Source organism: Myotis lucifugus, unplaced genomic scaffold (assembly GCF_000147115.1).
Source record: "Myotis lucifugus unplaced genomic scaffold, Myoluc2.0 scaffold_46, whole genome shotgun sequence".
NCBI lineage: Eukaryota > Metazoa > Chordata > Mammalia > Chiroptera > Vespertilionidae > Myotis > Myotis lucifugus.
This window is the reverse complement of record NW_005871094.1, coordinates 355,104-378,812: the sequence shown is the minus strand read 5'-3', so window position 1 is coordinate 378,812 and position 23,709 is coordinate 355,104. Positions and strand designations below refer to the sequence as shown.

Sequence of the window (23,709 nt, the reverse complement as noted above, 5' to 3'; positions counted from 1 at the left end):
CTCTTTGCCACATGACCTTCTCCCCATTTTAACACAGGACATGTTCTGCTTCTAATATATGTTTTAATCCCGACTTGAAAATGGGTTTTAAATTCAGGTCAAAAGTCCTAGCTCTTAATTGTTAATAACATCTCCTCTTCTAGATATGCAGAACTAACTTTACCTTTGTTTGTGCAAAGCCTCGGGCACCTCCAGAGCAATGAAAACAGCATCAGAGACCACTGCAGGCTGAGCGATGGCAAGGGTGATGGAGTTTGGGCAGGGAGAGAGACTCAGTCACAGCTAGCCCCTGGGCCATGGTGGGGTGAGAAGAAGTGCTGAATCGCCTAGGAAATTCTCGGAGGTTCTTTGGTTGAGATAACACGAATAGAACACAGCTAAGCCACCAGAGAAAGAAGAAAGCAGGGGTGTGGCATGGGGTGAATAGTGGAAGGTTAGGTAAACTACACACTGAGTGATTAGACTCTCCCTGGCACCAGTCCCCAGCCTGATTCCAAAACACCTGCCCACAGTGACATGCCCTATTCAGGACACTGAAATATCCTCATGAGAAACGGAATGGCCCAGATATTCATATATTGTCCTTTGGGAACCCTAACACAATCCCTCATCTGTCATTCTATCTAACTCTACACAGAGAGCGATCCTTCTAGCACCCCTCCTAGTTCAACTCATATCCCCCGTCAAGTACTACCCCTGGGGGGGAGGATTGCATAGAATTGTGTGTGTAGTATTGCAAATACTATTTCAACTGTATTTTCTTTTCTGCATTCATTTACCTCAAACCATGATAAAAAGCTGCAGCAGCCACCGAAAGCATTTAAATGATAACTAAGCCAAGAAAGAAAACATTTTGGGGATTGAGGGCACCATTTCTGTCTGGTGGTGTCTAAATATGTAGGTGGTTTTATGTTTTCATTTTTTTCTATTGGGGGATATTTTTCTTTGAACCAGCCCAGGCACATGGAATCTCTCAGGCACTCATCAGCGAACTGAACTTGCCATCTGTTTTGCAGTAATACTGGGGAGGACATTAGTTATGAACACCCTGGCAGTCCCGATTCCCAAATACCCTTCACTTAAGAAACATTAAACATTTTGAAACAGACTTCTTGGAGAACAGCACAACAGCCTCTCTGGCAGCTTCCGTGGTATTCCTCAATGGTTATTTTTGCTCCTCCATCTAAAAACAGCAGCAGAGAGGGAGGAAGAGAACACATGGGCTCCTCCTGGGGCCAGAACTCTTCTTTGAAATTGCCAAAAGATCTAGCAACAGCTGTGCCCATTGGAAGTCAACATCAACTTGTGCCCGGGCTCATCAAATCATAAGGGATCAAGTGCAATTAGCCTCTTCAATGGCGACTTGGATTATTTTGCAGGAAATGACTGAGATGAGCCATCTTCCTTCTTTTTCCCTCTCTGAATAGATAGGGGCCTTTGGGAGTGCCCTACATTCTGGGTAAAACTCAATCCTGATCATTCTAGGAGAAAGAGTATGGCAGTGGCATCTTGTAAAGCAATCCCATTTATTGGAGGGGTCATGGCTGTCACCTACCCAGATGAGGCACAGCTCATGGAAATGGTACTAGGAAGGAAATCAGGACAGCTGGTTCAAGTTTCTACTCCGCACTCACTCACCGTGCAGCTAGTGCAGAGCTGCTCACGCCTCTACTGCCCCCATTCCCACAGCAGAGCAACAGGGACAGTAACAGTTGCCACACCTTCCGCACGAATAATCAGCAAGTGCGTTGTGTGACATGTGAAAGAGCTTTATGTAAAGTACAAGGTCTTATACAAATGGGATCATTAAGAAGATTTTTAACATGATTTTTGAGATTACTGAAGGTTTACCTCTGGAACTAAGAAGAACAGAACCAAGATTGCAGTGTGTGTGTGTGTGTGTGTGTGTGTGTGTGTGTGTGTGTGTGTTACAAAGAAGGGAGTGTGCAGACTCCTCCACTGATCACAGCCCAGCCCTTCCTACTCAGGCCTCTCATTTCCTGTCCCTGGGCATGAAACTAACCACCCTCCCCACATCCTAGTCCCATAACTAATACAGTCTTTTTCACTTATTCCATTTCTTGTGAATCTCAGAAAGCCAGCCACCATCTAACCTTGAAGCCACCCATTCAGATGACAGAAAGACCAGGTAAGTGACATAAATGGGAAAACATGGCCACCCACAGATGACCTGCACCATCTGAGGGGCTACCATTACTCAGCTCCTGAACTTGCTGGGTCTTCCAGTCTTTGGAGAGGAGATGGAAATCTGGAGTTTTATGAGAAATCTTTGAAATGTTGGAAGGTTATCCAATTATTTTTAACTGTTTGAAAGACGTTGGGACCAAATCAGAAACACTTGTGCCTGAGCTAAGGGTTTGGAAACTGATCTGGACTAACTCTGTATGTTTACAAGTAAAGATCCTCACGCCCTAAAAACGGCATAGTGTAGTTCAAAGATCATAGGCCTGGAGTGAGGACCAGGGTCCAACTCTCTCATCTGTCATTTGCTGTATGTGATCTTAAGTAAGTTTCTTGCTCTGTCTGAACTCCAGTTTCCTCAACTGTGAAAGGAGGTAACTATATACCCTCCATAAAGATCTTGGAGGAAATAAACAAGATCATACATGAAAATCACATGGTACGTAATAGGCAATAAGTATCTCCTTTTTCTCAAGCTAACAAGTTCATGGTATAACTCAAGAACCCATAAGCCTGGCTCTGGCTGGGTTCTCGTCCTCACTGTACCCCAGTGTTTCCTTGTTATCTCTGTTATTTTCAGAGGCACAAGGTCTAATGTACCCTGGAACCTGAGCACAGGACTAGAACTTAAGACATTTCCCTTCAAATTCACCTTTTTCCCCATGAACAAGCCCCCTCGCCCTCTATAAATCTCAATTTCTTCTCTGGAACAAAAGTGGCAGCCAGTGTGGAAGGAGACAATAAATCTGCATCATGTTCCCCTAAATCCTAGTGGGCCCATCCATGAAACCCCAAATACCCAGGAGTCTGGGAATCAGCCTCTGATTTGGCATTCAATGCCTAAGGAATGTGTTTTAAAGTGTAGGTTTTATTATTATTCAGATATGGTGAGGCCAACAGATCAAGAGACAATTGCCTTTGAAAAAAATAGTTTGTTACTCACAGTTCGCAAGAGGAGGGAGCAGGCTACACCACGTAGGGGCGCCCAGGAAAGGGAGGTGAGGTAAGCAGGTTTAGGATGGGCTGCTTGGGAAAATTGCAGTGGGTTCTGGGGCATAGGGACTGCCTCTGGTTGTCTGGTACCCGACCCTGGGTGATTAGGACAGAAGGATAGTGGCCCCTGTAAGAGCTTAGAGGAGGGGGCTGGGTGGGGGCCCTGGATTGGTTGGTTTGCATATGAAAGGCAAGTCCTTTACTCTCTCTAGGAACTGGCTAGAGGGGCAGTCCTTCTTGGATCAGCAAGGCCCCAGATGCCAAAGCAACAGAAATGCAGAAAATATAAAGGCATGACTAATACAGAAGGAGTATTTGGCAGTATTTGCCCCCGCCACACATCACTGGATAGATATCAGCACAACAAGGGGGAGGCTTCCATAATGGGCTCCCAATGTAGGAAAGAATGAGATGGATGTCTTACGAACGCCTCCGCAGGAAAAAGCCCCTGTGTAGGAACAGAAGAAGAGAAGGTCAAAGTGTTCAGAGGGGAAAGGCAGCGAGGAAACTAATGCACCCGGAGCCCAAAGCAGGCTTAGGCATGCTGCTAAGAATCAAAAAAATGTTGTTGGTTTTTCTGTTGTTTCCAGGTAAACGCGGCCCATGGCTTTGGTTTCTAACATGCTGGGTGCTCTTCCTGAGGCTAGATGAAGCCCCACTCGCTCTGCGTGGAGAAGAGTAAACCTGAATGCACAGATTGCAGTGGGAGAAGATGATTTTGCTTGAGTGCTCTGACCTTTACCAACCATCTCATCAGAATTCCTGCAGCATGAATCTGTGGCAGGCACCCTCTTCAAGTTCCTGTGATGAAGGGCCCTTCTCTTCTGGCTCCAGTCCATGCCCTCGTTCTCAAGTATCTGAACCGGGAAAGCGTATTCCGATGCACAGAGTTCTGAAATCTGGTGAGGGACTAGCTAACAGGAGATAACGGAAATAGCACTCAGGCTAGACATCTCTAGAGAATCCTGTTTTTCTTCCTGTGGCTGGCTGAGAAAACAATTGCGTTTCTCCATATGCCTCCAACCGAGCCTTGGATTTAGCACTAGACCCCATTCAAAATGCTGGTTCCAGGCTTCTTTCAGCTCAACTAGATCAGCAGAAAAATATGGGTAGGCACACATATCCAAGTCCACGCTCATCCAAATAATTGCTCTTAAAACCAGATTACCGGGGTTTTAGAGACTGGACAACAATTTACTATTTAAGAAAAAAAAATATTTTTATTTGCAAGAAATGGAAATACAAAAGCATAACAATTTCAATTCGTGTTTTTTTCCCCCCAAACTAAGTACAAGTTACAAAGCATTTATATTTTTGGTATTTGCTTAGCTATGATAAAGAATAAAAAGTCATTGAAAAGAACAGCACGATACAACAGATAATAGACTTGCAATGTCTTTAGACTTAAACACCGCTGGTCTACACAACCTGTTACAAACGAGAGGCAAGCCCAGCTGTCAGTACAGACATTAAAGCTATACAGTTCAGGGTCTGCTCAGTGTTGTTTAAAAAGGGTCACTCACAATTTGTCAGAATGCTGGTGTCTTCCACAGACTCATAAAGCGTTTTACCTGAAAGAGATATTCTCTAAGCATTGTAGGTCCATGGTGCTCAAAGTTCATGTTCTCTCCCAGCTGATGAACAAAGGACAGGAGCAGAGAAACCCGTTTTATTTGTTTTTAGGATGTCAAGCTCGTGCGCTGGAACTCGCAGAAGATTGGATGAAAAGAACAGGCGAGGACCACCTGGAGGGCAGCGCCAGCATGAGGCAAGGAACTGGACTTGCTCAGCGGGCCCGTGCAGCGAGCAGCGCTGTGCGTCCTGCCCAGAGAACTTGCACGTTTACAGTGTGTTCACACCACGGAATCTGCTCATACTGTTGCATTTCCAATACCCCTCAGCTGTTTATCCAGCTCAGAGTAAGCAGTTGCCCTTGGTTTCTCTGTCTATAAAATGAAAAGACTTAAAGCTTATTTAGCATAGCACCCAGCACTTAATAAGTGCTCAAGAAATATTTTTTCCCTTCCTTCTCGAATCCAAGAGAAAAGAAAGCATTCCTGAAGTCTAGGCCGCCCAAAATGACCAAAGGAGACAACACGTGGATTCTGCCTGCGCTCAGTGCCGACCCTCTGGCCTCGGAGGCATCGTGCATTAATCCCCAAATGGGCCAGGTTCCTTCGCATCGAGAAAATGTCCTGCTCTGTGGATTTATAATACCTTTAATCCCAGCTGGCCATTTTTAGATATAATTGCACCTCTACAAAATGGGATTTTCTAATGGACATAACTCTGCCTCTTTTCTCCTGATGTACAAATCTTATTATTGCTCACTTTTAGGAAACCATTTTTGAGCCTTTAGAAAAAGTTATTTCTCCCCCCACACACTTCAATCTAACACTACAAGGCTATAAATAAAGTCTCCCAAGGATGAGAGCCCTCAGGAATCCTGGGCTCATCTATAAGGCACATGTAAGGCACAATCAAGTGTATTAAGACAAGGAAGGAATGAGAGAGAGAGAGAGAGAGAGAGAATTCTAGCACTTGTGTGTTTGAATAGGTACTGATTAATGATCTTTCCTAGCCTCCCTCACTCCCCAGGGCCTCATGCAGCTCTGTTCCTCAGGAGGGAAGGAATGATGAATGAATGAATGAATGAATGAATGAATGAATGAAAAATCTGTCTCTGGCTCCTTCACTGCCCTCATTTCACAGCCCCCTGCTCTCTCCTATACTGCCCTCGTGAGCAGCAGGCGGGGGTGCGGGGGGGGGGGGGGAATCCTATCATATGTTTCCTAATTGTCTCCACTGAAAAGCATTCAAATAAAATGCCTGTCACTGGGGCACCACCTGCTAACGGTCCCACTGTCTGCAGGCCCTGCAAGCAGGCATGCTGGTGTCTAATAGAGATTCTCAAAGACTGGGCTCAACAGAACCAAGTGAGTGCCTCTGGCAGACAGGGGAGGCCTCCCCATCTCCAGCCTCCCCATGTCGGCAAGGCCAGCGTGGACGGTCCATCTCCTCTCAGGGTGTCTCTTTGTGCAGCGGGCTCAAATGCACGCTCACGGGACAGGTGTGTTCAGAGGAGCGGGCCCTGAGAGGCGGGTCCGGTCTTTATGGTTTTGCTCGGTCTGAGGACATGGGAGGAAGGAGCCATGAAGTGCTGACAGTTCATCACAAAACACTTGGGGGGGAAAATTCTGGATTCCGACTCACTGCCTCAATAGAGACGAACCAATCAATACTCCTATTCCACGGGCACATGAGATTAACAGCCCTCTTTTGGCATCCAGGCTACACTGAGAGATTTAGGAATTTAAAAATGTGGTATTTATACTTGGCTGGTAAATAACTTGATGTAAAAGCTGCTTTTACAATCCACAAATCAAGTCTCCAAATCAAAGCCACTGGTATAAACCAACGGGTCATCTCATTGTGCCTGCACCGGGGTCGAACCTCACTTCACCTGATGCCCTGAAGGAACAACGCAGTTCAGTTGTGAGACGTGCACTGCATGTGCATGAGGCCCCGGGTCCCAACACTTCATGGGGATTCCTTCCCAAAACCAGCACCGAGGCCTTTCATTGTCGGTATCCGTTTCTGAGTGCCAAGTCGAGAACCACGCTGGGGAGTGTGGGTCACTGGGGTCTCATCCAGGAAACTGGGACTTGTTCTCTGATCGTCTGTAACAATCTCCTTCAATGGGGGAATCAAAGAAAGGGAAGCGGGAAAGCTGCTTGCATGATGAGAAATAGAATTAACATCTGTACAGCAAGGTATTTACTCTGTGCTTTATGGCTGCACTAAGAGTGTCGTGTTTTCCAAAACTGAAATTCGGAAGCCAGCACTTGCCACTATTTGAAATCGCCAGGGCTCACCAGGGCTGACCAGTCTGCGGACCACTCTGTGGGGGAAACAACGGGGCTTACCCCGGGACAGAAATGTGCGCACATCCATGAATTATCTAGGACCCATGTACTACTATCCAACTCTTCTTGTCTCCTGACCCCCTTACATCCTCCTAAAAGCGTGGTTCATCTCCTTTACTCCCCAAAGCAGGGAGTGGAGGGCAGAGGTTTTTCAACACAACTGCAATATTAGTTCTGGGAACCCCTTAAAGTGGCCATTTGATCTCTCAGCTGATGTCCCCCGTCTCTAGTGACAGATTCTCATCGGAAGAATGGTTTCTCAGAGAGAATGCCCTGCTGGACAGAGGTTTGGGCAGAGGGTGTAGCCATTTGTTTGCATTTATTTTTATTAAATTTATTGGGGTGACATTGGTTAATCTGATCACATAGGTTTCAAGTTACATCTCTATGACACATGACCTATGCACTGGAGAGAGTGATGTCAAGGGGGAGTGGGCAAGGGAGAGAATGAAATCCTCGAGGCTCTGAGGACAGGCTCCCAGTGTGCTGCCCCTTCCCCTCGCCCTCCTCACTCACACAAGCAGGTGCCCCATGCTGGCTGGTTTAGGAGCCTTAAAAACCCCATTTGGTGCTGGTGCAACAGGTGGGTAGGCTGAGCCATTCTCACACTTCTGCCCTTAACTATGAACCTTTCCTTTCGCATCATCCAAATACTATTTGAGTTAATCCTTTTTCCCTTCTTGGGCCCCCCCAGGCTGCCTATGCCTGATCATTACACAACATTTTACAGAGAGGGATGGGTAGGTGGTGGGCCACGGTTACCAGACACCAGCCAGGCCCGGAGGATCCAGAGCAGAAGGAAAAAAGAGAAGGGAGTAGAGAGAAGCTGGAGCCGGAGGCACAGCCCAGAGGGTCCCAGCCCTCCCTGGCCAGTGTAAAGGGCAGCGAGAACTGTGCGAAGGGCCGGCAGGGCCACCAGGACCACTGCAGTCCTGACCCCGCGTTCACACACTGCGGAGAAGATGAACTTGGCCATCTCCTGGTCTGGAACACTCTCCATCACAGTAGGGACACACAGGAGTCCCTGACAGTGAGCCCCAGATGTACCTGGACAGACAAACAGATCTGCTTATGAGATATGATGGCCAATGTTAATGACACCAAATCCTGTGCTGGATAGGGAAAAGGCCCTGCTGTGGGCTTGATCCTCTTAAGTACAGGTTCCAATGACAATGTGGAAGAGAGAGAGAGAGAGAGAGAGAGAGAGAGAGAGAGAGAGAGAGAGAGGAGTTAAAGCTAAAGGCCCTTCAGCTTCTACTAAAAAATACAAAATGTAAGCTAATTCCTTTACAAGCTAGGGGAAAACACTTAAGGCAAACTGTCTACATTATACAATAAAAAGGCAACTTCATGTCTTATCTGTATGAAAGAGGAGAGATTTTTTTAAAACTACAAAAGTTACTTTAATCATTAAAAAAATAATAATAAAGTAGGTTGTGGGGGTGACGTCTCTTTGGGTGAGCTGCAGAGTAGCCAAACCTGACTATAAAGGTAAGACTGTAGATAACAATGTCACCTGCTCCGACCCCAGGGGCAGACCTCAGGCCCAACCCCTGTGTTGAGGCAGAAGAGGGGGGTAAGAGTGGGGGTAGGGGGAGCTGCGGAGGAGGGCCAGGAGCAGGTGTGGAGAGACATGCTAGCAAGGTTGTCCGACACGCCTGTTGTCGGGACAGGCCTTCCCGCTCTGTTCTGGGCACAGGACAACAACGCGCCTGGCCACAGATCACAAGCTTAAGCCATCTTTCCTCGGAGTTCATTCTTAGGGAGAACATGCTTACAAGGATTTCCCACCGACAGTGATAGGCCTCCAGGAACACAGAGAAGAAAAGGAAATGAAACAGGGCCTGGAGGACTGGGAATCCCAGAGCCTAGGCTGCCCTCCTAGCGCCCAAGTCCAACCCAAGACCTGGCAGGCTTGGCGGGAGGATCTCTTCAGCGGTTGCTGGCGGGAAGCCTCGCAAGCTAATAAATACTATTTACACATGGGGAGGAGAAGCCAGGAGGCGGGTCTATGGGTGAGGGAACACAGGTCATGGAGAAGTCCTACAAGCAACAAGACGGGCAGGTTCGCCTGGAGTAGAGAAGCCTGATTCCTTCAGGCATTGCACTTGCGGCCTGAGAATGTGAGGGGCCCTGGTCCAGAGCGAGGACCACAGGCAAGGGCTGGAGGGCTTGGACAGAGCAGAGTGGCAGGGCGCTCACTGGACACACTGGCACTTCCAGGGCTGACGGGGTGGACACACCGGAGACCAGGCTGAGGGAGGCGGGACATCAGTCACTGCTTCGCCAGATCCCAACAGGCATCCTGGGCTCTTTATGGCCAGAGCGTGGGGTCTCCAATGAATAAGAGTCATCTTCTTCAAAGAGGTGGTCACACCCCCAGGTGAGAGCCAGGCTGTAGATTTGCAGCCCGATCGGTAGAAACAAACCCACTTGTCCCGCGCCTGACCCTAACGTAATTTCCTAAGGCAGGAAGCGAAAGGGAGGGAGAGATCGGGCTCCCTTTGCAGGGAGGGCCTGGGGGCTGCAGGGGGAGGGCTCTCACCGCAGGTGGAAATCGCAGGCTGTCCTCCCAGCCAAAGCCAAGACTGTTCCACTGCTCGTCCATGTCTTCATCCGTGTTGGGTGGGAAAAGGGAAAAGCTTATAACAAAGGTGGTTTGGGGAAGTAAAAGCAGAGCCAAGAGAAAGAGGGCGGTGGAGACCACCTCTCAGAAGGTGGCGTTCACTCTCCTGTCGAGTTCGACAACTTTTAGTGTTTCGTTCCCCTCCAGTTTGGCACCGGCCCTGTGAAGGCATCGAGAGGGAAAAGCAGTCTCAGCCACGCTGGGTTGGAGACATGATCATTCCCTGACTGCAACGTTGCGGGCTGGCCCAAGCGTGCCCTTGTTCCTTCCCACCCAGCAGCAACTCTCTGTTCCCAAAGCCTCCCATTACCAGCCTGGCCACTGTCCTCTTCACCACCTTCCCCCATCCCCACCCAAGGGGAGATACCCCAGCCCAGAGACTAGAGATGGCGGTTTCAGACTGATCTGTTGTACATTCCTTTAAAGAGCTGCATTTATTGAGGGCCCTTTAAAGTACTGTATTGACTGAGGATGGCTAGACCCTGGGAAGGACAAAACAGAAGGATAAAGCTGATCCCTGTTCTACCATAGCAAATAATCCCAATAAAGACTCCCTAGAGCCCCCAAATAAGTAACTGGAAATACCAATAAATATACAACAGAAAATAACTACATTATTATTAAACTAGAGGCCTGATGCACGAAATTCGTGCGAGGGACTCGGCCCTTGCAGCCCTGGCTGCCTCACAGCCCCGTGGGCCGCGCCCCCCCCGCCACCCCCCCACCCCCGCCCACTGGTCATTTCGGAAGGTTGTTCTGCCACCCGGTCTAATTAGCATATTAGCTCTTTATTATATAAGATTGTGTAACAGCCGGGAGAATCCTAGGCACGTGGAGGAGGAATAGGCAGGTCCAGTGCCCAGGAGACATCCCAAACAAGCACATTTCAATGGGGCCTGGATAGCTGAGCTGAGAGGGGAGGCGACTTGTGTCATGAACCAAATACTCAAGCAGTTGAGTCTCCAGAGCCCTACAATTCCTCTATAGTGGAATAATAATAACCTCTTAAAGTAATTAATGAGATTTATGTATCATATTTGCTTAGTGCTTAAAATGGTTAAGTGCCACGACATGTTCAATATGCAGGTGTGATGTAAACCTGTGAAGGTATATGTCATCAGGAACCTTCCTGCAGCGTTAGAGGGGGAGAGCTGAAGAATTAGAAACGGAATCGCTCCCGCTTCCATTGGAATAGCGGCATTTCTGGGAGGCCCGGGGCAGAGGCCGTTCAGCTCCATCCCCAACCACACCACACGACCGGACCGGGAGTGTGCATGTAGACCCCCTCCTGTGCCGTCTGCCATCCCAGGCACCTCCCCTCACACAACAACACCTGGCACCCACATAAGCCTTTATGTTTACAAAGGGACGTTTCTCCGTGACTAAGGGCAACAACTCATGGAGAACTGGAGCCAAATGTGCTACTTTCAATACGGAAGCACGAACATGCACAGTGTCTCTTGAACGGTGCCCTCAATAGAAATATGTAATTACAACTCGTGCATGTTCACTTACATATAAATGATAAAACTACATACTGACATATAGCATAGCATATATGTTAGCTGGAAGCTAGAGAAGGTGTCTTAGGCTGCATTTACATGGCAGGCATCCTTCTGGGACTGATTGTGTGTTTACTCATGTGGCTTTGAGGGGACGATGAGAGAGTGAGGAAGTGGGGCAAGCCCTTTCCCCACATCCTGAAACCATTGCTGCCAATGACATAGCAGACAGGGGGGTCTTTTCCCATCTCTACTAGGGGCAGCTACTGGCAAATAGTACACCTTCCAGAGTCCCCGGGCCTGGAAATCGGTCCTGAAAAAGCAGGACTGACTAGGCCTGTGAGAGTCTCCGCCCACAGTGCAGGCTGCTGACCCCTGACCCTGACCAGTGCAGCGGAGGAGAGCAGTCTGTGTCCGCGGACTCACAGGTGCTGCTGGAGCTCCCACAGCACTGACTTCTCCAGGCTGCTCTCATTCGAGATAATGAAATGGGGAAGATCCACGTCCGGCCTGGACTCCAGCCCCGACGCCCTGAGCAGGGAGGAGCCTCTGTCCCAGCGGCCAAGCTCCCCGGCCGAGGCAGGGCTGGACGGCTCCTCCAAGGGAGAATGCTCCTCGTAGATGAGCAGGTTCCTGGATCTCACTGAGGAAAAAGCAAAGTACCGGGTGTTAGGGAGACACCACGAGGGCACAGCACATCCCCCCAGGCTGGGGCAGCTGACAATTTGCCAGGGAACATAGTCGTGAGCGGTAGTTTGTGAAGTACGCTCAGCTGAGTTGTAGAGAATTCCCAGTGGTGCCTCAGCCCCGGGGGGAAGGGCACAAGGGGGAACCCAGCAAGTGGGCATGACCCCCTCCCCTGCCCCTTCCCTCCCTTCAATGGAGAAGCTACACTTTCATCACGTTTTTAAAATCAGACGTTCACATAAGACTCCCTTCAGAAAGGTGAGCTTCCAGAAAGCTCCAGAGGAATGAAACGGAGACCCTCCCCGCGTGCTGAGTGCGGCCTTACCCACGGAGGCTGTGTACGGCTCCGGCATGGAATGCTGGCTGGGCAGGGCCATCTTGGTGGCGGAAGGATAGGGCCCATAGCCCTGGAAGAAGCTGCCGAACGCTACGGCAAAGCAGAGCACAACCACCTGCAGGCGAGGGACAACACGGAGCTGTCGACTCCAAGGCCCACCGAGCACACCTTTCCACCCGCAGCCCCGGGAGGCCCGGGGAGAAAGCCTCCCCCCACCGGCCAGCAGAGGGACCGGGAGCGAGCTGCGCGGTTCCTCCGACCCCACAGCCCCTGGACGTGGCAGGCTGGGGAGAGATGGAGACTGGGGAGAGGGCGGGGCGGTTAGGGCGCGTCCCTTCGGGAAACTCACCATGAGGCAGGTGCCCGTCTGCGTGCCGGCCAACTTGCAGGTGCGAGAAACCTTGCCCATCACCAGAGTCTGCAGCTTCTGCAGCTGCTGGAGGAGAGCCCTGTGTGTAAAGGAACAGAACCATGAGGCGTCTCGGAGATGACACAGGTTGTGGGGGGTCGGGCCCCAGCTCCAGGGCAGGTGCCGTGACTTCGTGTCTGAATTTGAGGAGAGAGAGGACAGTCGCCCATGGAAGAACAGGGGACACCAGTGCCTACCAGGGCCGGTGCTACGGAGCCTCCTGGGGCTCAATCAGTCACTTCCACCGCTGCCCAGTTCTGGTGCTGTTCTAAGAGGTGAACACCCCAAATCATCCCTGACGTGTCAGGACTCGTCGGTCAGCCACTGGGGGGAAAAGCGGAAAGACCGTTCTGACCGGCTGGTGCAGGTGACACAGGGAACTCATTTGCCAAAAGAAGAGAAACACTGAAGAGGCGTGAGGAAGGAGAAAAGCAAAGAGCGGAGGAAAATGCCCAGCAGAGAACCTGGGAGGAGTGAGCAGAGGTGGCGGCCGTGATTGGCGATGACACCTCTCTCACAGAGCCGCACTCGGTGGAGACTTGAAGAAAGAGAGAACGAGGGCAAACAAGGATGGCCGGGAGGCACACAGCCGGGCCCTGCAGCCCGAGGTCTCTGGAGGCTCAGGGCACCGCCACAGCCAAAGGTGAAGCCAGAACATGAAAGAGTCGGGCAGCCTGCTCCGGGCACACGGCTCAGAGCCAGGCACTCGGAACCAGCCCGACACCGGCTCTGATCTTTCGGAAGAGACAGAGAGCAGGAGCAAAAGGAGTCGTCCTGCCCCTGAAACTGGACTGTGCATCATCTTAAAAGGGGAGGGCTTGGATGAGAATAGCCTGTTCTGCTCTGAGTACCTTCAGATCACAGAGAGAGCAGGTGGGGAGATTCCTGGCAAACCCTGCACACGGCACGCCGCAGGCGAGGAGTTTACAGCACACCCTCCTGAATCAGAGCCTCAGAGCTGAATTTTGCATGAGCTCTTCCCCCCTTCCCAAGCCCAATACGCAAGGCAAAGTGGGAAGATTTTACAAGCAGATGCTTTTCCTTGAGTCTCAAAGGGTTTCACTCTGAATGTGACTTTAGAACGCCAGGCGAGTTCACTGGGAAACACTAACCCACCACTCGTTTGCAGGAGCCGGGCTTTCGCGGGTAAGTGCCTCTCGGTGCCGTCTATCTCCTGAATAACTTTCAGGGGCCTGAAGGGCAGGCAGGTGGACCCGGGGTTGCAGCTTCTCCCCGGCAGGTGCCAATGAAAGGTGTCTCCTGGGTGTAAACCAGTTAAGGATGGGCTGGCTATAGGACGATACTGCTTTCAGCAGTTAGATGGCTAAGAGTGGGGGCAGATGGGAGCCACCCCAAGCACATGCAGGGGAGGCTTGCTGAACCCAAACATCTGTGTGTGGTCCCAACGACACTATTTTTACCCTGTGCCATGATTTTAACTCAAGCAAAACAAAGTCTTTCATCCCATTAATTAATATCATTAATTGAAATTCTTTTATATGGAGATTTTTAAGGACTTAGTTGTAAATTTGTTGCTTTGTGGTTATCTAGAAATATAATCACATGTACTTGAGACCTGATTCAGTCATTGAGAGTGTTCTGTACGTTACTCACAGCTGAGAAATACTGATAGCATGATTGCCTTAAATTCTACTTAAAGAAATCTTGTCGTTTGTGCCAACATAAATGACCTTGGAGGGCACTGTGCTAAGTGAAATAAGCTAGGCAGAGAAAGACAAATACCAGGAATATGTGAAACCCCCCGCCCCAAAAAAGTCAAAGTCAGAAAAACAGAGTAGAAAAGTGAAAAGTGGTTGTCTGGGGCTAGGAGGTGGAGAGCAGAGGTTGGTAAAAGTGTACAAACTACCAGCTGTAAGATTAATAAGGTGTAAGATCTAATGTCTAGCATGGTGGCTATAGTGATAACACTGTATCGTATAATTGAAATTTGCTACGAGAGTAAAACTTAAATGTTCTCACCAAAATATCCTATATAATAAAAGCCTAATATGCAAATCAACCAAATGGTGGAACGACTGGTGGACCGGTTGCTATGACGAGCACTGACCATCAGGGGGCAGACGCTCAATGCAGGAGCTGCCCCCAGCCCGCAGGCCCTAGGCCAGCCAAGGCGGGTGCCAGCAGGGCCCCCTGCCCCTCCCTATTGACCCACTGGTTGCCCCATAAATCAGCCCTGATTTCCAACCAGGCCTAGGGACCCTACCTGTGCATGAATTTCGTGCACTGGGCCTCTAGTTAAAAATAAAAAGGTAAATATGTGATGTATTAGATGCATTAACACAGTGTGGGAATTCCTTTCACAATGTATATGTTTATCAAATCATCACGTTGTGCTCTTTAAATATCTTACAATTTTATGTGGTAACTATACCTCAATAAGGCTGGAAAAAAGAAAACATTTGCAACCAAGTGATCACATGACGCAGCAAGTATTTTTCCTCATCGCACTTTTTCTCTCTTCTCCCGGCACCTCCCAAGAGCACTCCGCTCTTTCCCCTGCGCGGTTGCCTTTTCTAAATTGAGAGCTGAGTGACCGACTGCACACCCACTTCCTGGCGAGCTCTGGTTTGTAGAGCTGAGCTGGGGCCAGCAGGAGCACGCATGCTAGTAACCACCATCTGTACCACCCCCAAAGCCCCGGTGGGTTCTCTCTGATGGTTTCTGGAAGTCCTGGGGCACACAGATAGGTGAGCACACAGAAAAGACCTGGGTGGGCCACGTGCACAACCCCCCCCTTTTTTTCTTTTTTCTTTTTTTGTATTCTAGCACCTCCGCGACACCAGGTAATAAGGTGGTTGTTGCCAGCTAAACTATGGCAAGGGGCCTCCCTGTTTCCTGGGCTGCCTGCTGAAGAGCCACATCTGTGAGTGACGGCTGCCACCTTTGCTGGGCACCTCCGCCCCACAGGCACTCCTGCTGGCAGCCGAGGCGTCCAAATTCAGCTGTGCTCTGCGCACAGTGGGGGATGTTTCTCCATCCAGGCCTCTGTAAGATAGCAGCTTTCCCAGTGGTGCCAAAGCCATTTACTTTGCTCTAAAGTCTTAAGGTGTTTTTAAAGTGAGGCCACCATTTCTGTTTTTACCAATTGGCCCTAATCACCCGCAACCTTCCCACAGCTCCTCCCTGCCCATCCCCTGCTCCTGCCCAGACTTTAGAATGTGAACCACCAAGGAAACCAAGTCTATCCAATCCTTGAAATCACTCTTCCCTTTCCATTTCTGGCTGAGATTGTGAGGCCTGGTACTCCCTTCCCTAGAAGGAAGAGTCTCCATTGTCCCTCCTACAAACAGACCGCTCGCAGGCCAGATACGCCTGAACCCCAGAGGCACAGTGCCTGGGCCACATGCTGCAGGTTTGGGAGAAGGGCCGTCTCAGGATGGCTGGGCAAGCAGAGAAGGCGCCTGCCCATGGTTTGGGTTGCCCCTTCTTGGCACCCATCAGCACATCCTCTCCAGACTCAAAGATAATTACACTCTGAATCCACTGCCAGTGAGAATGGGTGGTTAGTGGTCCCTGGCTTCCGGCAGTTTATAATCCAACTCTTTAAGATGAGCAAACACGTGGTTTAAAAGAGATACTTTAGTTTGAAATTTTGTTGGAGAGCAACAGTGATTTATAACGGCTGTTTGCTGCTGCTTCTCACTGGGACTGGCGAAGGCGACCCGGACGGATAGTGGAAGTGATGGGCTGCGAAGGCCACACCCATCAGCAGCTGGGAGTGGTCCCCCCCACCCCCCGAGGAAAGTGGGTTAGCTCCCCCACCCGGAAAATCTAGATAGACTTGTGTGGTCTGATAAAGTCGAGGAAATTCATATCCATTCATATAACACTCATTTTTGTCATAAGGAGAGAAAATCAACAGCGATGGAGTTCTGGAAACTTCACAGGCTGAGATACCAAGTAATTGTCTCAAAGACACAGAACTAGTGAATGGAAGACCTAAGACGGAAACCAAAACCTGACTCCACATCCTGTGTGCTTCCAACAACTTGGTACCCCAATCTAGAACCTCATACAATTAGCCTCCAAAATACTTATTTAGCTAAATAGATTTTTCTTAAATCCAGTGATATTAATATCTTATCAACAAGAGCCCAACCAAGAGATAAGCCCACCGATAGAGAACAGAAGGTTCCTATCAACACGGACCAAGCCGCACCTGGAAGAGCCACAGTAAAGCCCAGCGTGTGGCAAGGAGACATGTACTAACCAAGTTCCAGTGGCCACGACACAAATACAAACAATAAGGGCACATGACACACTTCGAGGCACTTCTCTGGAGAGACCAAGATAAGATGCAAGAGGCAGGGAAGACTCCCGGGTGCTCCACGCCCTGCCTCAGGTGTCTGGAACTCAAACCTGGGCTTCGTTTACGGAAACGGAAACTAGACGACCATCTCTCTGTGGCCCCCCAAAGAGCTGACGTGATGGCTTGAGGATGGCTAAGCTGGTACAGTCACTATGGGGGTGGGGGGGGGGATAGGCTCTCACAGCAAAGGAACCTGAGCTTAGATCTCAGTGCCACTGCTCTGCGCCTTTCATCTGGTAACTACGAAAGTCCCAAGTTTAGGCCGCTGGTCGAAGTTAATTCCCTTGACTTCATCAGCTGACAGAATGGCGAGAGAACCCCTTCTGGGGGACCCTGGGTGTGCTGAAGCAGCACCCCTTTGAAGAGTGCTTCAGTGTCTCTCCATGGTGACAGACGAAGCCAGGCTTCTTTACGGGAACGCCTGGGCACTCCTAACTGGCGTGCTCCGAGGTGGGCGGTACTCTCCCAGAAGTCCCCGGGACAGGGCCACAACCAGCACAGGTAACACTGTGACCCTGCTTGCAGGAAGGGCTAGGTAGAGAAACGGCAGCCACCAGATGAATGAAAGGACTATTTTAAAACAAAAAGCTATAAAACGAACCAGAGGGCAGACCCAAAAGTGCGTCCAAAGCTCAATATAACTTCTCCTGGATCACTATATTCTACATCATCAGTGATCACGGCTAATTATGGCTTAATGAATTCGTGGGCTTCTGGGAGTAAGGTCTTAATTTAGAGAAAGGAGTACTCTTAGCAAACGTTTATCTGGGCCAAGAGATTTCACACGACTTGTTAAATCCGAGTGTCCCACACGCAAACTGAAAATGTGGATTTTTGTCCTGTGGTGAGGTGTAAAAATAAGCCTAGAGGCTGTCCTCATACAGTTCCTTGCAAAAGAGCAGTTGAGAGAAGCTGCCAGTCTTGCCCAAAATAAAGCACCACCCTGTATCTTGGGGGGCGTATCAAAGGAAACTGGGCAAAACCTTCAAAAGTAGCGACAGTGTGAGACACAATCTTATAATAAGTGGGAAATGTATCAACAGACTCATGTGTTTTCTTCGTATTTAGTTTAATTTTGTTTTCTTCTGCTTCCTTAATTTACAGAGAGAGAACAGTTGTAACGTTATTGCACATTATACTTTGAACATTCAAGTACCTAATTTCCCACTGGAGTCAGAAACCAAGACAGGGGAAGAAGAATGAACTGGTGGTTCCCAATTATTTGCTGTGCTGAGAGCTTCAGACCAGGCCCTCTTCATAGACATACTTTTAAAGAACAAGAAAAATAGCGTTGGACAGAGAGGACTGTATAGTATGAAGGTCACAGAGAAAAATTGAGGAATTCTTATTTCTGACAACAACAGAGATATATGTCAGGACAAGCAGGGTTCCCATGAGGTCTGGGGAAAGGGTAGAAATGAGACCCACACACCACCCATCTTCTCATCCAACCGACCCCAAGCCAGGCAAACTCTGCCTTCAGGTGCCCCCAGCACCTGCGTCTTCCACCTCCCTCTAAGGCCAGGTTTAGAATTCTTGGGCTCCCAGGGTTCCTTGCCAAAAAGCAGTGGTAAGGGAAGAAGACTCCTGGCTACAGCCTGCTCCCCTCCACTTCTCATCTCTGGCTGTGCCCCACAACAGCCAGCAGACATAGTCTTCCTTGGGTCTCTCACGCTCCTGCATGTTGTACTGACTATGCCATGATTGCAAGGCCCTGACCCCTCTTTTCCATGGGACACAACATGGGTTATTTATGAAGCTGGTAACTTGAGAGATGAGGTAATGCCTCTCCCTGAGCGGAAAAGCGGGCTTATTTACTGCCTGCTATAAAAGCAGTGGATTCCCCAAGCTCAGGGTTCCTTAGCTGTGAACGGAAAGCCGCTGAGAACACTGCATCTACCCAGATTCATCATGGAACGTGGGGGCCAGGAGAATCGGTGCTCATGCTGCTTGCTGTGCTGGAGTCTCTGACCCAGGAATCTCATGACTTCTGTAAATCAGACCAAATGCAACCCCAGAGCTGATACACAGTGCAGGATTCCAGGCACACACTGCCAAGGGTCAAACTCCATACTCAGTGCTCACAACGAGTGGCATTTAGTCACCCATTGGCTTAATGGGCATCGCCCTCTGATGTCCTGGTCAACCCTTCATAGAACAGATTTTGCGTAGAGATCCACACAGGCCCTGGAAATGGACTAAGACCCTTGGAGCAGGGAATTCCAGGGCCCCAGGTGCCAGGGTATGGTCTGAAGGGGTACAGCGAGACCTCCGGATAGACACATCCCCTTGGTCCTGCTGACCACTCATCCTGTGCAGAGGGGTGTGGCTAGAGGAGAGCCAGGGTCCTCAGAAGCAAGGCCCTGTTGTTCAGGTCTAAACTTGGCCCTGTGCTTTGGAAGGGCAGTGTCCTCAAAGGAGAAAGGGGCACAGCAGACCAGAAACCAAGGTAAGTAGCTGAGTGAACCCCATTCTACCTCTAAATGTCTGGATGGCCTGAACCTCACTGGGCCTCAGTTTCCCCGTCTGAGAAACAAAGTGATTAGAAGTTAAATAAGATGATCTCTAAAATAGAACTGAAATCTAAGCTCCTGTGATTCTACAAATCAGGGCTCCAGGAGGGGGACTCCCAGCAAAATAAAAAATGAATAGAACAACCTGAGTCACAAATCCCGAAAACTATTGGGATAGGCGGTGTGTGTGTGTGTGTGTGTGTGTGTGTGTATCACTTGTGCAGAAGAACATAAAGGGGGAAACACAGGATTTCTCAGGAACGAGACCAGGGCAGGGCCAGAGAGCCTGCAGCTTGGAGCTGGGGAGTGACACACACGCGTCTCGCCTACACTTTGTAAGTGAAAATGCATTTCCTGATTGAGCATAGGAAGGAGGCCCCCTGGGAAATTCTCTCTCATCTCACACATTTCCTGAGGGCACACAATTAGTGGATCGCCTCAGCAGAAGTGCGAAGGTGCTTTCACACCGTCTCAACTCCGCTCCAGAGGCCCCTGGGGAAGGCTGCAGAAGGGTTGAGAGGACCTCATCTCCTCTCTGTCCCCATCCTCTTCCAGTTCTGAGCTCAGCTAACAGGGCCTTTTCACCTAGAAACCTATACTATGTTAGGTGGCTGCTGCTGAGGGCGATATAAACCGAAAGATTCAGAACTGAGTAATCTGAGCACTCATTTTCATCTGGATGGAAAAGTCCCTTGTGGGGTGCAGCACAGAAATAGTAATGTTAGAGGCAGAAATAGAATATTGGGGACTAGCTATCAGTTATAAGAAATAAAATAAGAAATATTAACCATGCCCTGTTAAGCCTGAGTGTTCTGTTCTGATTTAAGAAAGCACGGTGTCACCCAGCTGGGAGTTGCATGCGGGACCTGGGGGCTCACCTGGAAATGCAGTCCCTCCCCCCCATCAGGGAGCTGCCTATTATCATGGAAAGGTTAACAACCTTGTTGCAGATACCAGAGGTGCCAGCCCTTTGCAAACTCCAAGCCTTTTGCAAACCCCCAGCCCACATTGCCTGTAAACTGTAACCATCACACCCATTTTGCATACCCATTCCTACTCCTTTGCCCACTTCCCCATGTAATCTTTGTCCTTCTACCCAATATAAGCAGCTGACGGGGGGGGGGTAGAGGGGAGGTAGAGAGCAAGTTTTTGTGGATGACCTGCTGCTCTCCTATCCTGCCAGCATTATTGGAATAAACGCTCATATATGATTCAACCCTGTCTCTGCTGATTGGCTCAAAGAGTGACAGGAAGCCCAGACCCATTGGTTGTCTGGTTTCAGTATCATGAAAGAGGTGTAATTTTTTCTTTAATTTGGTCAGTGATGAAATTCTTATTCACCTTTCCCACCATGTCCTGTCATAGGAAACAATGGCACCCAAGGTGTCCCATCCCCCTTCTGGTGACCCAGGTTCCTAGTCTCTCAGCAGTCACCTCTACTTCTGCCCAGCTACCTCCAAAGGACAACGATACAAAAAGCATAAACAGAACACAAACACAGGTGTGTGTTCATGAGGCCCAGCCCTGTACTTATTCCAAACACAGGGTCACCTACACGATGTGATGTGAGGAAAGGGTCCAAAAGTCTCCCCTTACCACACACCCAAAACACCAACTCCTCAGGCCTGGTTTAGGGCAGGAGACTGTGCGGTGTCCTTGGAGCAAGGGAGGCCTTGGCAGGGAGTGGGAAAGAGGGAAGAAGTCAGAGGGAACGCAGGCCCACATCCCTGTGGCTCAAGAGCAGCTCTGCTTTCATTTCCTGACCTCTTGAGTCAAAACACATCGAAAGCTGCTGGACTTAGAAACGACAACCCTAGGAGCTCCCTGGCAAGATCATCTGTGGGAAGATGGCAGATCAATCAGTTGTCAGCCGTTATCACCGTAAAAGGTTTGTCTATCAGGGCAGGTAAGTCTTGGGGGAGAAGAAATGCCAGGAGAGCACACAGGGCCTAGGTGGGGGAAGTCACAGTGAAGGCTCCTGAGGGTCCCAAGTCAGAGCAGAGACCATGGACATGAGGCTGGTTTTCCCAGGGGAGGTCCCCACAGACTGATGGCTGGGGAAAGGCTCCACACAGTAAAGAAGACAGAGGGAAACCCATCACTGACTCACAGAGAATAACATGAGACATGCAGACCCCATGCTCAAATACGCCGTAAGTTCCCATACCTCATGTTATATAATATTTAATATCATATAAACATAGCTACGGCCATTATTTAAAAAGATAAGAACAATTGGCAAAACTCAGGTTGCTGTTCCATGGACTCAGATGTGCCAATGTTCCTCAGATGGTAGCTCTTTACCAAATCTGACAGGAATAAGGATTCTGTAGAAATATGTTCATTGATTTAAAAATATGGCCATTATATTTTGTTAAATGGAAAATTTTCTTAACAAAAGAGTGTGTACAATAGAAATGCATCCATGTATAAAATATTCCAAATTTATAAAATGCATAAAATATTCCAAAACGTAAATATGTGTTTGGGTAAAAAGGCTGCAATAAAACAATTGACTACATTTTCTTATTTTTTCTACCATGGCCACGTGTGGTTTTGTTGTTTTACGGTCAGCCTGGAGAGGGAAGGAGAGATGACTCTTTATCACAAAAACCCACTGCTCTGCTCACAGCACAGCTCGTGCTGTGCCTCTGCTGCCCCCGTGTGGCTGTTAGAAGATATAACATGCGAAGCCCCAGACAAACACCAAGGTTATCTTAAATAGATTCCTCATCCTCTTTCACAGGTTCATGGCCTGGACTTGTCCCACTCAGGAATACCAGGCTTCCATGACAGGAAGTGCTAGGACAGGACGGGCGTGTGAATTCCTACCTGCTCCTGATGCTAAAGTGTTGGATACAGACCCTGGTAGGGGGGTCAGGATCCAGAGAACCACTCCAGCAGGAGTGAGGGTGGAGATAAGAAAGGATGAAACCTCAGGAGACTAATGGCCAATGGTGACCCTTAAACTACAGTGGTATTTGAGTATCTCCTTTGCCTCAGGGGGTCAAGGTGAGCCACACGGAGCCAGTGATGGTTAGTTACTTCTGCTGTCTGTCTACAGAGCACTTGAGGCCACTGCCCTGCTCTGCCATATGAGTGTGCGTTCCCAGAAATACAGAGGGAAGTTCAGTGGATTCACAATGTCCATTATTCCCCCTCCTGGTAATTTTAACTTACGATTAATCAGCCTGCTGTTTGAGCAACAAACCATGATTTGATGCTATTATCAAATGACAGGCACGTAGATTTAACCTGATCCTTTAGCATTTGCAAAATTGTTAGAAGGCATTAATGCTAAGCCTTAAAATGATTAACATTTTGCTTACCTAAAAGTCAATTTTTCTCTGCTTGAATTGTCAGATCTATAACAACAAAAATCAACAGGATTCCCTAACGAATCCCCTTACTCTCAAAGCATAGGTACACACAATGTACACACACAAACACCTTAACTGCCCATTTCTTAAACCTAGACTTCAGCCCCTTTTTGTGCATATGACCCAGGGCTAAAGCTCAGTGTGGTCCTCCTACGTCAGTGTCAGATTGTCTGCATTCAAATGCAGCTCTAGCATTTACTGGGTGACCATGGGCAAATCACCAAGCCCCGTGGTTGGCAAACTGCGGCTCGCGAGCCACAGGCGGCTCTTTGGCCCCTTCAGTGTGGCTCTTCCACAAAATACCACGTGCGGGCGTGCACGTACAGTGCGATTGAAACTTTGTGGCCCATGCACAGAAGTCGGTATTTTGTGGAAGAGCCACACTGAAGGGGCCAAAGAGCCGCATGTGGCTCGCAAGCTGCAGTTTGCCAACCACTGCTCTAGGGTAAGAACCCAGGAGTGGGATCATACGGGTTTTACAGCAAATATATATTCAGTTTTATGGGAAACTACTAAATGGTCTCCAAAGTGGCTACAGCATTTTTTAGAATTTTATTGATTTTTTACAGAGAGGAAGGGAGAGGGATAGAGAGTTAGAAACATCGATGAGAGAGAAACATCGATCAGCTGCCTCCCGCACACTCCCCACTGGGGATGTGCCCGCAACCAAGGTACATGCCCTTAACCAGAATCGAACCTGGGACCCTTCAGTCTGCAGGCCGACGCTCTATCCACTGAGCCAAACTGGCTAGGGAGTGGCTACAGCATTTTGCTGGTACACTACCCTGGCGATGTATGGGGGTT

The 23,709-nt window shown here is 49.2% G+C and overlaps 1 protein-coding gene across 1 annotated transcript in view; it reads right to left on the bottom strand.

Annotated features, from left to right (window-relative positions):
• Positions 1-4,395: 4,395 nt before the first annotated feature.
• Positions 4,396-23,709, bottom strand: part of CREB3L2 (cAMP responsive element binding protein 3 like 2) — a 109,684-nt gene continuing 90,370 nt past the window's right edge. Inside the window, exons 9-12 of the mRNA XM_006088305.2 lie at positions 12,623-12,722; positions 12,262-12,388; positions 11,676-11,892; positions 4,396-9,907 (exon numbers count right to left, since the gene is read on the bottom strand). Coding sequence (XP_006088367.1) covers positions 9,832-9,907; positions 11,676-11,892; positions 12,262-12,388; positions 12,623-12,722 — 520 coding nt within the window. The 3' untranslated portion in view covers positions 4,396-9,831. The remainder of the gene's footprint in view (positions 9,908-11,675; positions 11,893-12,261; positions 12,389-12,622; positions 12,723-23,709) is intronic.